This window comes from Phytophthora parasitica, assembly GCF_000247585.1.
Source record: "Phytophthora parasitica INRA-310 unplaced genomic scaffold supercont2.7, whole genome shotgun sequence".
Taxonomy (NCBI): domain Eukaryota; phylum Oomycota; class Peronosporomycetes; order Peronosporales; family Peronosporaceae; genus Phytophthora; species Phytophthora nicotianae.
Window position 1 is genome coordinate 431,549 of NW_008648993.1, and position 16,019 is coordinate 447,567.

Below are 16,019 nucleotides of genomic sequence, written 5' to 3' on the forward strand. Positions count from 1 at the left end.
CTCCGGACATCTGGAGCACTTCGGTCCTCCATTTCACAACGCCCGTCCGAATGAGGGCAACAGAATGCACCTAAAAATGAAAACTACTCGAAACGTCTGGACGCCGTTGTGGTGGACTACTATGGTTGATGAATTATTCCTGTAACCGTGTAACGAGGCCCGGGCCGGCGAGGAGTTGACAGTGGTGGCATTCACCGTACGAGGCGTCTACCCTGGTGAGAAAACCTCACCACCACAGGACAAACTTCTTGACCGTGTTGTCTAGTTATTATAAACTAATATATAGCTGTGAAATCCAGTGAGAGACAATATCTTGCACAATATAAAGGTGTCATTCCGTGTGATATAGCCATTCTGGTTTGATTACCTAATGGGTGCCTTCCAAATTCCTACGTAAAGCTGTTTAATCCTTTCGTGAGCCATTATAGTAAACTATAGTATACACCATTTCCTGGCCAAAAATGCCAAGTTACCAAGCAAGGTGCAAAGGATAAGAGACAGGGATACTTCAAGTGAATAAAAAATAGATTATTCAACTTTTGCAAAACGAATGGGTATACATTCCAAACAAAATGCAAACTCGAAGTCACGCGCCCAGCTCCAAGTCAAAGCCCCTCTCCGCAGCGAAGACGTGGCGCAGGCAGTGCCTCTCGTAGCGCCAGATGAGTCGGTGCGTAATGACACTCTTGCACGCTTCCTCTGCTTCTTTCATCAGCGCCAATCTGTGCGACATAAAGGAGTCATACTCCCCACGACCAGAAACCCCTGCTTTCGTCCTGCCGTGAAACACCGCATCTTGGCCTTCAAGGAGTTCCAACACCCCTTTATGGGGGTCAGCATCGGGCTGTAGGGCCCCAGACGCAGAATCTCGAGCTTGTTCAGGTTTATAATCCCGTCAGCAGCCAGGTACTCTCGAGCAAGGTTCTCGATGTCGTTGTGGGACGGTGCGTTGTCCGTGACAATCACAACCTTGGCCGGTTGAAGTTCCGCGTATTCCTTGGAGCGAAGAGCAGCGATGAAGAGATCCGCCATTAATCTTGCATTCTCGGCCTTCTTCACGGACCCTTCGTGGGTTTGCAGCAGAAGTAGACCAGAGCCACTTGACACCCCTCCTTGGATGAGGAGGTTCTTGCCTTTGGAAGGCGGCAGTTGGACGACCCCAATCCGAGCCCAGCTCTCATTCCGAGACAGGTACAAATTAAAGTTAGTTTCATCTTGAAATACAATCAGGTTACTTTTCTTGATGTGCTTGTTCAGCTCCAAGACAAAGGTCTTGCGCTTCTCCTTGTTGGCGGATGAGTTCATAGTCTCCTTCTCAATGCGTAAACGCTTCGTCGAGTACAGCATGCCCTGTAGGGCGCGATGAATGGACGTCTTGCTGACAATAACGCCCAGCTCGGCTTGCAAGAGGTCAGCTATTTGCTCCAGGGTCATACGGCGGTCCTCGTCGAGAAGTTCTTTAATGTTGCTCATCACTTCAACAGTCATCTTTTACAGAAGCTTGGCGCAAGCCGCCGCGCTGCTTAGGCTCCTGTCCAGCACAAAGTACAGTCCGGCGTGCTGTAAAATAGTTGACGTCGTTAGCCGTGGCAACATCCCTCCAATTCTGGTTCTCCTGGAAGGCACGGACGACGCGAATTTTGGCTTGCGCTCGCTCGAAGGCGCGGTTGGTCTTGTTGGGTTGTGGGGGATGTCATCTTTTAAAATGAGCGGAAAAGCTCACTCGTGTGGCGCGGTATCCGCGGAAGCAACTGGCAATTCGCGCCAAAACGACTGGTTTGCATTTTGCTTGAAAAGTGTACCCATCCAGTTTGCAAAGAATGACAAAAGCACTTTTTGTGATTGTACACAAAGCATCATTCTTTCAAACTTTGCAGTTTGGTTGGTAAAATTTGTTGTTTGGCCGGGAAATGGTGTAGATATTCGGTATAAAACATCTAACCTACTTTAAAGCAAGAGATGAACCGCTTCAAATCTTCCAAGTGCAATATGCTAGGTTTTTCTATGCCCATAACAACCTGTCGTAGTCGTACTTTATTATAAAAGGAGGAATTTTGCCTTCATTAACATGGATACATCGTCGTACTTAGTTGAAAACCAGGAAAATGCTTCCTTTTATAGCGAAAATGTTATTGGTCATTGCAGATATTTTGGCTCAGGCTTGTATATTATATCGGTAATATACTCCAATTTAATTAGCTAGGTCTCATTTAGGGCTTAACTGTGAAAAAAAACTTTTTCTAGCTTGATGATCTGAGTGATAAACTCGTATCTCATACATAAACGCTAGTTGAAGTTTGAAACGCAGAATTGCCCTTCCTGACGGGCAGAAGTGACTTCGCTGCTGCCAAAACAGACCGCGACATCAAAGTCAAATCAGGATAGAGTTGGTATGTCTCTTGAAACTTGGATTTAGTGATAGTTCAGGTCTATTTTAGAGGTCTAAAATAGAGGGCAAAATATCTGCTATGGGCAATAATATATCATTGTAACCACAAAGAATTTTCGATAACAGTATTATTTCAAAAATAGTTTTAAAATTGTACTTTAAATATTACGTCAGCCCACTATTACTATTACTAAGCTTTCACTGCTTCAGAACAAAACAATAGCCTTTTCACTATCATTTTGACACATCTCGGTGCTTTTCACTGACTCTGGTAATTCCTAATTATAGAAGAAACCTTTCAGGTAGTGGAACCAATCAGATTGCTAAAGCCTCATAATCCCATTCAATGGGATATAAATGCACAGGCATACTATCCAGATTATTTGTCCGTTAGATAACACTATCAAAACGTTTGTCCTGTCGTATGGTGAACCATTTCGCGTAAAAATCATTTATATCCAGATTCAGTGCTTTTTCGTAAAACAGACAATTTTCAGATAGCAAACACTTAAATATCACATTCCAACTGTTTTTTTCAATAGATTTGCATCTTGTCTCAAATTTTGGCTCAGCGTGTTATTTCTGCGATAAGTATGATCCTATGAAAAGAGTTGGCTCCCCTCGGTCATCATTGGCGACAATTGTGCGACTAATAAGTCGCTTGCAGAAAAGGTGGGCGTTCCACTGATCGGCTGTGGCTGCCACAAGTTGAACTTGGCCGTAAAGGCCTTTCTTGCTCGTCGACCGGATATGGGGAAGACTATTGAACGGGTCGACAAGGTGGTTTCTCAATTACGGAATTTGAAGGCGGCTGGAGCACTTCGCCTGCTTACACCCCATTGCGCACTCAAACGCAACTTTACTAGATGGTCCTCTACTTACAAAATGCTGGAGAGCTTTGTGATTATCGAAAGCTCAGCTAAGGAGCTCGACGACATTGACCCCATTCGACGTGCAGACTCGGATCGGAACATTTGTGGCCCAAAATTAAAATTCATCGGATAACGAGCTGCTTCAATACCAAATGGGTTTTGCCTTTGTATAAATCAAATGGTATTGAGTGCAACCGCCTCCGGTATAATAAACACCTCCTCACTTTCCAACTTGCCATCAATTAGCCAAGGGGGGGTGGCGGGCCGAAGCACTGTGAACGTCACATTCCAACCCCTGTAGTGCACTGTTGAGTTTAAACCTTATGTTCTGTAAAGCGCCCGCATGGTCGTTAGGCTGGCTGCAACTTGACGTCCTTAGCGTAGAGAGCATGCGGGTAGTATGTGAAGGTGTTTCAAGCGTCCATCTGCTAAGTTTGTCATGCCCTTGAGGGTGCTGTCGCCACTCGAGCCAGTGTACTCTGCAAGGATAGGGGAGCCACCTCATCCTCAACATGGCGAGCAACATCACCGAAGGTTTCATGGCTAGCGACAAGGTTGGAGGTCTCGTCCTCCCACTGACGATTAAGACGCTCGGAGACTCGAGTGGCGGTGCTTGGCATCTTGCTCTTCTCGGATTGAGTAGTTAGGCGAGACTAAGTGGTTCTTGTCCTTCAGGACACTCCCATGTCAGTGGCTGAGATTTCGAGAATTTCCCATATTTCAAATATAAAATGATCTCTCACTAGTTGCAAATAGATTTTTTGATCTGCAACGATCTTGTTATATATATCGGATTATTATGATGCAAGATGGATGCATTGAAAGTAATAGACTTAGATTTGAAAATATCGCAGTTTAGAAATATTATTGTTGTTTCTTATCAGAAACTGTGTTGTTTGCGCCACATAGCGTTGAATCGTAAGAAAACACTGGTATCCAAGGTACATATACCTAATTTACGAATATATTCCTTTTTTAGCCTGTGGCGGTCTGGCTCTTTATCGTTCGCGTTGATATTGAGTATCAAAGTTTGCTTCACAGATTTCAACGGCTCGCAGTGTGATACACTCTGAAAGGGGTCAACAAAAATGCATCGATAAATGGATTTCCGATAAAGGTTTGTATTGCTTGTAAGAAATTTCTCATGGGAGATTAAATATTGCTGCGTTTTTTTTTAACTTAAAAGCTGCTAGTTTTTATAGTGTTTTAATATGGTGAAGTTCCGTCACCAAATGTAAAAACAAAGCGACGAACTGTGACGCTTCTTCTTTAGCTCATGAAATGCCCTCGCTGGATGCTCGGCAGATGTTAAGTCCTCGCGAGAGCAAGCAGCTTAGGATTCGAAAAGCCCCCGAAGAAAAAATGGGTGGGTAGCAATCCTGCGAGAATTCGCGACCAAAGACCGTTAATACTCGCTCAACATTCAGCTGATTTCATTAGCTGAATGTTGAGCGAGTTACGCAGTACCGTGGAATTAATCCGTTGAGGGCTGTCCACACCGAACTGTATTCCTAGTAAAAGCTATTTTAACTATTTAAACTCTCAACAGGTGTAAAGGAGTTGAATGTAACTAATTCTTGCTAAAGATGTCTGATCAATCCATTCGCGGTTTACTCCTTATCGTCTCGTTCTTTCTGTAGCTGACAGCACTCCTACGCGCGCAACAGCTTGTGGACGTGTTGAGCGAAGCCGGATCTATTCTCTCTCCAATAAATGAGCAGAACCACAAAATTAAACTCTTTAAACTTATTCAACGACCTTGTTCACATCCCACCGTAGCTATCGATTTCAGGTTTTGCTCGCATGGCGCCAATGGCTCTTGCTGTGATGGCTGGAATCTCAAACGGCTTAGTATGGACAACCATCAAATGCGGCGGTGTTAGTTCAACTAGCTTCGTGATGGAACGACTTGTGAGCTCTTCCATTCGTGTGTCAACACCACAGTACATTCCAGAACACAAGACACTTTTTTTTCCGTGGATGCAGCTCATCAGTCCTCGCAAGGTGAAGAGCACATTGCCACGTCACATGACTCCAATCCACTCACTTTAAATGCTCGCTTCAACCCAAGCAGCAAGTTGCACATTCATTCCTTCGTCCCACCTCAAGTAACTTGGTACAATGTACCACTTTACATTCTATCAGCCCCCTCAGCTCTTTGCCCATTTTGCCAATTGCCACCTGATGGAGCTGGAGGCGTTGCAGCTCGTCGAGTTCGCCTACAACCGGCAGCGCGGAGAGCCGCGCTACATCCCGTTCCGACACCGTGGTGTACCGCCTCGCTACCCTGCGTTCGAACTGCAGCTGCCAGTGTTGCTGTTGCCCTGGGACGACGAGCGCGGAGGTGTCATGTGCTTTGCACACCCGCAGCACCAGGCTCCTTTGGCATCTGACGCATCGAATCAGGACGAGACGGCGCTGCTGGGTGTATGTCGCTGCGGTGTCGTGCGCTTCGCTAAGTATTTCCAGCGTGGCCGCCTGGGATCCGCCCCGACGTACGACGTAGCGCTCAAGATCATGGATAAGACACAGCTTAAGTTGCAGCACGACGACGTACTCAACGAGGTGCGCGTAATGGCACAACTGCAGCCGCCGGGCTTCGCTGGTGTGTACCACTCGCCACATTTGTCGCAGTGGGAGTGTCTGGCGGACGAGCACAACGAGTATATCGCTATGGACTGGGCAGCCAACGGCAGCCTCATCATGTACGCCAAGCGACGGCTCACAGACTATAAGCGCTTCGCCGTGGAGCGACTGGTGAATAGAATGACATCACTGCCTGAGCTGGAACAGGCAGTTAATATCTTTGTGGCAAGAGCCTGGATGCTCGAGGCGTTGCATATTTTCGAGGGGGTACTCAAGGGACTCGCATACATGCACGCACAGAATGTGTGCCATTTGGACGTAGATCCATGCAATGTGGTGATTGACGCTGAGTATAACCCGAGAGTTATCGACTTTGGCAGCTCCGAGATCATGACGAACAATGGACGCGCAGGAGCCGACGATCGACTGATCAAGTTCAAGCCCCTATACGTTGCAGAGGAAGTAAGAGCTCATAACCAGCACCCGTCACCGCGTCCGGGCTTTCTGGGGGCACCTGCAGATATGTGGTCTGCTGGAGTATTGGTAAGTGCCGAAAGAGGTGCTTTGTATGGAACTGGACTAACGTTTTTGTGTGTGTGTGTGTGTGTGTGTGTGTTTTACGTGTAGTTGTACCAGTTGTTGTGTTTCGGATACCCCAAGGGCCACTTGGCTCTTGTGTGTGATACGAATTGGGTGACGAACCTGCTCGCACATGCGAATCAACCGGGCTACGACACATGTCTCGGACAGGAAGGCTGCCTCATTTGCTTCCGCCGCATCGAGTTCCCAGACGTAATTTATGAAATCTTCCGCGGCTTGCTGCTCGCGGACCGTCCGACCGAGCGACTGACGGCTGTTGAGGCAGCGAATTTGCTTCAACCTCTGCTTGTCGACTACGACGTCGACTTTAGCCGCCGTGCACAGTCCATACTGGACACACTCGGATGATCGCTGCCGTATCATCCTTCAGCAGCAGCATCCGAACTACAGTGCATTACATAAATGCTAAGACCAAGCTTATCACACCGTCCACAAGAACGCGAAATCTCGGGAATCTTCCCAGTTTTTACAAACCAACTCGAGCCAGCCATCGCCTTAGTTTAGACATCGAGAAATCAGACGGCCGATTAGAAGCAGCAAAGCGTTGATAGACGATAAAAAGGTGCATGGAGATCGGGACCTGTGCACCGAAAATACTCCATGTTATAATGCAAGAGTATAAGTCCTTAGATCTACATGTACAGCAGTATGAAAATGTTCTCGAAAATGACGGGCCTGGTGTTTTGCTACAAACCAACGCAAACACCTAGTTTTTATAGTTTTTATGAATGCTCACCTAGTCTACAGAAAGATAAAGAAAAATTCAAACCAGCATCCTTGTAGAGTCTACATTTTTTTTACATTTTTACTAATAGGTACGGCAAGTAAAAAATTGTCCCCATTCCGATTCCTATTCGCCGAAAACTCCTATGGAATCGTAGGGTTGTGTGCCGTATGGTCCGACGTGACGTACTAAAGTAACATTTTGCAAGTCTCGTCGAACACCTCACTTGGCCAGTATGACCTCCTCGCACGAGAAGGCCCCGCTCCTGCCTCTGTCTCCGCAGCCTCTTTCATCCAGTCAAAGGCATCGCCATCGTCGAGAATCGTTCGAGACGGGGTTCCCACTCGTTGTTTCCGAAGAGATCGACGTTCAGGCCACTGTACCGGAGACTGAAGCTGAACCACCTCGACCCGCGGTCTCCGTATCGCCGTGTCAATGGTTGGGACACAATTGCGCCGTGCCGTTTACGCTGCTGATGTCAGCGATCGGCGCCGGCACATTGGCGGTTCCCTATACTTTCGTGCTGTTGTCGCCTGTCCAGGCGGTTCTGGTGTTGTGCTGTGTCGGGTTGGCAATGGCTTTCACAGCTGATACACTAGTAGACGTTCATGTAAAAGTGACAACAGAGAGTGTTGATGAACTGCAGGGAAGTCGAGAAACGTACCAGCATTTGGCTTGGAGAGCTGGCGGCAACCTGTTGGCTCGACTGACTGGAGCTTTGACGGCGTTTGCAGTGTTTGGAGCGTGTGTGGGCTGCGTGCGAGTGGTGAAGGACATGGCACCGGTGTTGCTTTCTGCGGTGGTTAATGGATTTGAACAGTGGGATGTAGAAGAGCAGCAACATGCAGTGGTGACTTCAGTTTGGGTCGTGGTGCTGGTTGTCGTACTGCCACTTGGATGTCTGACGAAAATATCGGCGCTGCGATTTTCGTCATACTTTGGAGTGGCATTTTCGGTTTATTTGGTTTGTGCTGTGGCATATCGAGCTACAATTGGGGGCATCGAAGATGCAGGTCTCGATAATAATGGGGTCCCAGTACCAGAGACGAAGAGTGAAGCGTCATTATTCTGGCGCGTAGCTGAGGTCGTAGGTATATACAACTTCACGTTCATGCTCCATTTAAATGTGATTCCGTTGCTCGCACAACTCGTGGCTACTGAAACGGCGAGAAGACGGAAGGCAGAAGACAAGGACATTGAAAATCTTGGCAGTACAGAAGCTCCTGTGGATGTACACTTACTTCAAATTGCTGGACGAACCATGCGACGTCACTTGGCTTTGGCTGTCGGCACGTGCATTCTGCTGTATGCGACGTTCGGTATTTGCGCAGTGCAGATTTATGGGAATAAAACGCAGGGTAACATACTGCTAAACCTCTCGAATGACCGGATCATGGCGGTGCCTCGTGTGGCGATTTTATTGACGATTTTACTGTCATTTCCGCTGCTATTTCATCCGCTTCGTTCGCTGGTGCTCGAGATGTATGTGGCCTGTACATCTCGTAGTAACAAGGAAGATGAGAACGACTCAGCTCCGTCACAATTTGTACAGGCAGTTGTGACTCTTCTACTGCTGGTTGCTCAAATTATCTGCGCCTTACGCGTTCCTGGACTACAAGTGGTGTTTTCCTTCGTTGGTGCGAGTATCTTGCTGATGCTGTGCTACTTGTTTCCACTGATATTTTACGTGCGTCTCACGGAGTGGCGTTCGGGTCGTAAGGAAATGACACGACTGGTTCTACTGGCGGTGTTAGGCGTGGTCGCGGCTGTGTTTTGTGTCGCAGCTACCCTACAGCTTGTATTTCCAGCGTGACTCAACCTAGTCGTGGTTCAGTGCACTTAAAGAAATTGAGAGAATCTAGATGTATTTAATATTTTGGATGTGATCATGCAGTTTGTCTGTTCATTTTAGACGACGATCAAACGACGCTGAATGATAACAAGCATGCTGTTTTATATGTATATTTCTTATTCATATAATGGCATGGACATACAATATATTGGATTTGTATGGTATAACTTAGATAAAGGTATACTCGAAAGGGTAATACAATACTTAACTTTTGTTGTGGTACAGTGTAATGTGTACTTTGTGCAGTGTACAGCGCTAATAGTACGTATGAATGAAATACGTATTACTGACATGTACAACTTGATTAGTCACTGATTGCTTACGCTGTAAAACGATGACAAACGGCTATCTTCTTCTTCAGATATTTTAGATGAGAATGCGCACAGGCTCTACTTTGCATTTTTCCACCAAAGGCCCCATTCAAAACAACCGAGTCTTAACATGAGTTTGCAGTGTGTTATCGTGCTGCTTATCGTTGTTGTGGGAGCCAATTCGTGCTATGGGATCAAGGACAAAGCCGACCTCGTTTATTCCAATTCAAGATTAACTCGTGATAAAGTGGTCGCTCTGGCTACACCAAGAAGGCTTTTAAGGTCCACTGCAGCAAAGACGGTTGAAGCAAGCACTAACGACCAAAGCTATGAAGAGAGGGCTCCAGTCCAGATGGTCACGGGGAACATGGCTAAATTGGCGCTTTCAATGAAAGTGAATCCTGAAGTCTTTTACAAGCGTTTACGCTTTTCCAAGGCTGTCGGAAAGCTTGATGATAACCCAGAGTTCCTGGCGTGGCTCCAGTATGTACTTAAGTACAGAGCTAAAACGGATGATGCAACATTTCCGCTCGTCAGATTGCTCGATTTGCTACGAAACACAAGACCTGATAGAGATCTGGTGGAACTTTTTCAGTCTCTTCGACGAATTGAGGGTATGATGAACACTGCTGACAAGATGCAGATAGATCTATTCGAACGAAGCCCCGACGTTCACAGGATGATGAACGAAATGTGGTTGAAATCCCGCGAAAGCCCCAGGGATATTTTCAGTATATTAGAGCTGAATAAAGTTTGGAAAAACCAGAATCTTATTCAGTGGCTCAGATACACTGAGATGTACAGGAACGAGCTGGGTGTCGATTCGTTTTCCGTTTTTCAAACGAACCAACTCCTGTTGGAGCATACGTCGCTAGCGCGGTTGGTAGTACGTCTTGAATCGATTAAGAAAACCCCGGACCTGGAGATGCTCGCTGAAAGCATGCAGAGTCAGCTGCTTCAGCGCATGAAAATCACACCTCGAGAACTCCTCACACAACATTTGACGGTTGCATCATTACCTCCGAAGAATGACCCGCGTTACAAAGTTTTGGAAAGATATGCGCTGTTATATGCTGCACGACGTGGCGGTGGGCAGGCCACGATGGAGCAAGTAAAAGCGTTATTCGCCAGGGGTGAAATTTTTGCCGCCCTCAACGCTGCTGAGATGGTTTAACTGTGAAATAAAAAAAAAATCGTTCGCCTCTCGGCAATTATTAGACGATTTTTCTGTCGCTTCCGGTATTGTCTGAGTATTTGGCTGATGCTTTGGAATGCCCTTTCGTTATTTTGCTACGCGTGTCTCGTTCAAGTTGAAAGGGGAGCTGACGCAACTGGTTTTGCGGTGATAGTTTGTGTCGCAACTACATCCCAATATATGTAACTCAAATATGCGTTTGTAACTGTGCTGCTTATCTTGATTGGTATAGTCAACACTTGCTCTGGGATCATGGACACAACCGATATCGCTTCTTCTAGTCTGGGCCTCGTGCGCTCACCAGTAACGAACGACTGACTGCATCGAATGGACTCTTGGTGTCTATGGTAGCGAACTAATGAAGTGAATATTGAAGACCAGGGCAACGAAGAGAGAGAGAGAGCTCAAGTCCAGATGATCACGGAGATATTTGAAAAGATGGCGCTAAAAATTGAAAGTGAGTTCTAAGGTCTTCCCAAGCGTTTGCGCTTTGCCGAGGCTATCAGCAAGCTTGAAGACAACCCAGGGTTTCTGACGTTGCGCTTGTATGTACAAAAGTGGAGTGTTAAAACAATGAAGACGCGTTTTCGCACTACAGGTTACTCGATTTGCTACGCTAGACAAGACCTGATGGAAAGCTGGTGGACCTGTTTCAATTACTTCGACCAGTCGAGGGAATGACGAAGCTTCCTAACAAGATGCAACTGGCAACGTTCGAGAGCTACCCCTCCATTCACAAATTTCAGTGTGGCTGAAATCTCGAGAAAGCCCCAAGGTTGCTTTGATGAAGTCTGGCGAAATCAGAATCGTATTCAGTGGCTCAGATACACTGAGGTGTGCAGGAACGAATTGGGCGTCAATTCGTTTTCCATTTCTCAAACGAGTCAACTCCTGTTGGAGCATTCGTCATTTACGGGCTTGACAGGGCGTCTCGAATCAATAAGGCAACTCCCAGATCTAGAGAAGCTCGCTGAAAGCCTCCAAACGCAGCTTTTTCAGCAAATGCCATTCAAAATACCACCGTATAAGGTCCGTTATTATTTGATGGGTGGATCACTGGGCCCGAAAAATGAACCAAGTTACAGCGTTTGGGAAAGATATACGATGTGATTGCAACACATCGTCGTGAGAATGCTACTCAGCAGCGAGTAAAAAATCGCTAATCAGCAGGGGGCGAACTCTCTGACGCACTTGATGCTGTTGAGAAGGCCTTGGTTACAATACTTAGGATAGCGTTGGGACAATAATATTAAAAAAAAATTGATTAAGATCTTTCATAGCGCCACAATTACGTAGTATTGTTCCAAAATGTGTATTGTATTGGCCAATTTAGTAGACTTGGTTAAATTATGGGGAATGTAAACCGTACTGTTCTTAAAGAAATGTACTTAAGTACTGGATAGACCAACTTAATAGCAACTGCAATTAAAATACTGAAATACAATACTGAGATTGTATTTTGGGCTCCAATACTGCAACATATAGATTTCAATAGTTGATTGCACAACGCACCAAAGGCTGTACCCTTTTAACCCTACGGTCAAAACTCTCGCTAATATATTCTTCCAAAAAAGGGTTGATGAGCTTCATTTTCAGTCTTGCTTTTTACTAACAACAAGGTAATCAACTAATGTGTACTTTTATTTAGATCGTCCGGAGCTTCTTTTCTAAAGGTCCTACCGTTCATAACGCTACAGAGAAAAATATGCCTACACCAGGAATCGTTTAGCAACCCTTGCCACCAGCAATCAGTAGGCACGAGGTGCTATCGAAGATTGCCAGGGTGTTGGCCATTAAAGACCAAATCAGTGCGAAAGACAGATAGCCCACAGTGAGACCACCAAAGAGCTTGCTGGATCCACCATTGCGAGCCAGCTCCTGGGTTTCCTTCTTCTGACGCGGAAGCAGAACCAAAAATGCCCACGAGAAGATCGTCATGACGTACGAGATGATGACCGTGTACGTGATATCCACACGAACCGAGTGGTCGTCAGCCTGCACACGAGCATTCGTGATGTCGAACGGGCCGTCGATAAGAAGCGTCAGCGTCGTAGCGAACGGCGTGGCCAGGTTGCCGACTGTTGTCATAAGGCCGTACACGGCACCTTCATTGCCAACACCGGCAATCTCGACCGTCACGAATAATGCAATGATCCAAGCAACACCGCTGGGGATCTGCACCGCAATAGGAGGGCCAAGCCAGAACCACTGGTTACGGAAGATATCCCACACCGTGATGAGAGCAACGGAGCAGTCGACGACAATAACGACGATACCAGTAGCAACGATCATGAACCGCCAGTTCCAGTGGAGACCGTACTTGGATGTGACCATAATACCGGTCATGAAGCACAGATGACCGAGCACGTCGTTCAGCGTGTTGTTGATGGGGGTAACGCCAACCATGTACGACTGCACCGGAGAGCTAGCCGTGTACGAAATGCTGGAAAAGATACCGGCGAAGAAGTGGTGAGCAATGACCTGGTACACTACACGCTTGCAGAGCAGGTCCCAGAACTCCTTAATGTACTTGCGGAAGTCAAGACGCTCAGCCTTCTCCTCCTTGATGAAGTACCACGTGAGAGGTACCGCAGGAGCTGTGAGTACTACCATGATGATCATAAGCTCCGGGAAGCTCAAAGAAAAGTCGAAGTCACCACCGTAGTCCTCACCGTTAAAGCAGAAGCCAACGAGCAGTTCACCGAGAATCACCAGAGTCGTACGCACAGTGTAGATAGCGGACTGAGTCTTACCACGCTTGGCCATGGGCTCCTGCTGGGCGAGCTCACACACGATACTGTCGGAACACACGTCGGACAGCACGTAGCCGAACGCAGCAAAGAACATGATGACGACGTACTTGGCACCTTCGCCAGGAGCGCTGTGGTTGAGACGAGCCTCAATCTCCGGAGTGTAGTCAGCCACGTCAACTTTACGGTCAGCGGCGACGGTGTAGTACGGCTGGCCAATCGGCATAATAGCCATGAGCAACAGCATTGCGATGCAGATGGTCCAACCGATCACCATGTACGGACGACGACGGTAGCCGAATAGCGGGAAGCAGTCCGACATGATACCATAGAACACCTTGAAACTCCACGGCAGAATGACGAGTTCCTTGGCGGCAGCAACTTGAGCACCACTACAGTTGAGGTACTGCTGCATGAAAGGATATACCGTTTCTGGGAGCATGCCGTAGACGACACCAACAGCAGCGTACTGGAAGATCAGACCGATGTGGTCGCGACTCATTAGATTGGGCATACCGCCCGGACGCAGAGCACCGTCCTCGAGCAGTTCTGGGGTACCATCAGGCGTCTTGATACCAGCGTAGCTACCATCGGCGTCCTTGGTGACACTCTCCTTGGTGATACTCACGACTGACAAACGCTGCAGGTCGTGCACATTCTGGCCAGTGGGAGTCGGGGCCATTGTGAAATTGACCGAACTTGGGCCTGGAAGCTTGGCAGTGTGCAGTACAAGGCAGAAAGCGGAATGAACTCCACTGCTCAAGCCGATTAAGAAATTAATGCAAAAGACTCGGTGATCTTGTCAAGGAAGCAGTCGCTGGGCTACCGACCAACAATCAAGAAAAAGAAGCCGCGATCGCCAATCTCGTGCACTGAGCGCAGCCAGCGCAGCTCCGGCTCGACCGGCTCATTTCGCCTGCGAGAGTCGATATTTATCATCATGACGATGTGCAAATTCACCACTCGACCCACCTCCAACGCCGTAATGTCCGCCGTTGCAGGTGGTCAAGCAACTCCGGAATCTTATGTTTATGTCCCTGGCTCATGCGCGGTGAACCAGTGTGGAGACAGGTGCTGGTGCTCATGTGTCCACCTTATCACGCATTGTATCGCCCAATCAGTCACCGAAAGCTGCCGACGTCGAAGCTCGCGCGCGAATGGAGGACGTTGATAGCACCACGATGCTCACTAGCGAGACTATTCGGAGACTTTGCCGAGCATTCGAGCACTGCGCCCGGCTACCATCATGCTTGAGCCGGCGCGCGCCGGGAGTAACTCGCCGATTTGGGCAGTGATGACCACGTAATACATGTAGGATGCTGCAGGCTCCATCCAGAGTCTCCAGGTGATCAATTCCTTTTTTATCTTCGTTCATTTATTTCGGCTTTTGAACTGTAAGTCATCGTACAGATTACTAAAGTATACTGAAGTAAACTACAACAGTGTTGAATATGGCACGGAGCACCTGCCATAAACCCTCGGCGAGGTCTCGACGCGGTGGGAGAAACGGAGAGACGGACGCGCCCAGAACGCAGAGTTGCCACAAATTGAGTGTTTCGTTTGTTCTGCCAGTAAGGAAAATTGCTGGCAATAGAACGAAGTGTGCGTAAATGTTAGAGGCGACACTAATTGACAGTTTCTGATCGATTCACATTCCGATTTCGATTCCGCCAGGTGAGGGTACGTTCAAAACATAATGCTGGTGGTGTGAAATTCGCTGAATTTTCAAATCGCTCATTTTTAGTACATTTGCATTTTTTTAAAAAAAAGAATGCTTTTATTTTTTAAATCATACTAAGTACATCAAATACATGGGCAGATGCTGCGGCGGCGAAGCAGGCGCCGGAGATGCGTTGACAAAGGACGTTGCTTTAACACGTGAACAGGGGATACATTCTTTGTCTATATCTCGGAGTTTATTTGTAACACGATCCTCACCGGATTCGGCAGGTAGCAAAATCAGACTCATAGATGTAGTACTACAAAAAAGTCAAATTTTGGATATATTTACAATCACTTGAAGCTTACCATTGGCTAATATAATTAGTCAATGGTAAGCGTGAATTTAATGCGAAGGGAGCGAATAAACTTGTGGTTCCCAAAGCCCTTCCCTCCAGAAACTAATGCCGTGCTGCGCCCGGGAAGTTCTGGATATTTGGATACTTAATATCTAATAATATAATATTTGTCAATACTAATGAGAAACATACTTAAGTACCGTAACAACGCCAAAAAAAAGGAAACTCGTTAAAGTATTTTTTTAAAGAACCTAACTACTTTTTTAAAAAAAATTATATGCACTTTCAAAAAAGTGTTTCTTATAATTTTTGAAATGCTAAAATACTTTTTTTCAAAACGTCTTCATTTCAAAAGCTGTTTTTTTAATGGAAAACACCAAACGTTCATTTTTAAAAAAAAAATTGTTTCCGGCACCCTAAAAATCTGATCATTCTTGGTTCATTTTAGCTTAATGCTGCGGCGGAGCAGGCCAGAGATATGGGTATGTTGGCATTGCCAACTTGGCAATGATGGTGGAAGGATCCGTCATAGCAGTGCACGCGTTTAACAGGCATAATTTGGCAACGTGATAAGGTGACGTTCTATTGTTATGTGCAACTTTACTCCTCTTACCCCTGCGGCGCTGCAGAATCAGTGGCTCTGAGCCACATATTCTTGGTCAAACGAAGAAACTTCGTGTTGCTCATTTCTAGTGGAGCAAATGAAGCTGCTGAAGCCAGCG

At 46.8% G+C, this 16,019-nt stretch overlaps 6 protein-coding genes across 6 annotated transcripts; 5 read left to right on the forward strand and 1 right to left on the reverse strand.

Moving 5' to 3' along the window:
• Positions 1-3,139: 3,139 nt before the first annotated feature.
• Positions 3,140-3,394, forward strand: PPTG_21638 (hypothetical protein; the record flags this gene model as incomplete). The annotated part of the gene is made up of 1 exon (XM_008899269.1): positions 3,140-3,394. The coding sequence occupies one exon, from the start codon at positions 3,140-3,142 to the stop codon at positions 3,392-3,394; it is 255 nt and encodes an 84-aa protein (XP_008897517.1).
• A 379-nt stretch (positions 3,395-3,773) lies between these two features.
• On the forward strand, positions 3,774-4,471 carry PPTG_21639 (hypothetical protein; the record flags this gene model as incomplete). The annotated part of the gene is made up of 2 exons (XM_008899270.1): positions 3,774-3,870; positions 4,464-4,471. 2 exons carry the CDS (start codon positions 3,774-3,776, stop codon positions 4,469-4,471), a joined length of 105 nt encoding a protein of 34 aa, XP_008897518.1.
• Positions 4,472-5,263: 792 nt separating this feature from the next.
• PPTG_05130 (CAMK/CAMKL protein kinase) lies at positions 5,264-7,123 on the forward strand. The gene is made up of 2 exons (XM_008898624.1): positions 5,264-6,390; positions 6,475-7,123. Exons 1-2 carry the CDS (start codon positions 5,383-5,385, stop codon positions 6,793-6,795), a joined length of 1,329 nt encoding a protein of 442 aa, XP_008896872.1. The 5' UTR covers positions 5,264-5,382; the 3' UTR covers positions 6,796-7,123.
• A 259-nt stretch (positions 7,124-7,382) lies between these two features.
• PPTG_05131 (hypothetical protein) lies at positions 7,383-9,135 on the forward strand. The gene has a single exon (XM_008898625.1). The coding sequence runs from the start codon at positions 7,407-7,409 to the stop codon at positions 8,982-8,984; it is 1,578 nt and encodes a 525-aa protein (XP_008896873.1). The 5' UTR covers positions 7,383-7,406; the 3' UTR covers positions 8,985-9,135.
• A 329-nt stretch (positions 9,136-9,464) lies between these two features.
• Positions 9,465-10,508, forward strand: PPTG_05132 (hypothetical protein; the record flags this gene model as incomplete). Its single annotated transcript, XM_008898626.1, has 1 exon — positions 9,465-10,508. One exon carries the CDS (start codon positions 9,465-9,467, stop codon positions 10,506-10,508), a length of 1,044 nt encoding a protein of 347 aa, XP_008896874.1.
• Positions 10,509-12,102: 1,594 nt separating this feature from the next.
• PPTG_05133 (hypothetical protein) lies at positions 12,103-14,132 on the reverse strand. The gene has a single exon (XM_008898627.1). The coding sequence runs from the start codon at positions 13,959-13,961 to the stop codon at positions 12,255-12,257; it is 1,707 nt and encodes a 568-aa protein (XP_008896875.1). The 5' UTR covers positions 13,962-14,132; the 3' UTR covers positions 12,103-12,254.
• Positions 14,133-16,019: the final 1,887 nt, after the last annotated feature.

Bases quoted from the DNA above. Each gene is read 5' to 3' on its own strand.
- PPTG_05130 (XM_008898624.1), top strand. From the start codon at position 5,383: ATGTACCACTTTACATTCTATCAGCCCCCTCAGCTCTTTGCCCATTTT. The intron at 6,391-6,474 runs GTAAGTGCCGAA...TTTTACGTGTAG, and splicing joins TGTGGTCTGCTGGAGTATTG to TTGTACCAGTTGTTGTGTTT.
- PPTG_05133 (XM_008898627.1), bottom strand. From the start codon at position 13,961: ATGGCCCCGACTCCCACTGGCCAGAATGTGCACGACCTGCAGCGTTTG.
- PPTG_05131 (XM_008898625.1), top strand. From the start codon at position 7,407: ATGACCTCCTCGCACGAGAAGGCCCCGCTCCTGCCTCTGTCTCCGCAG.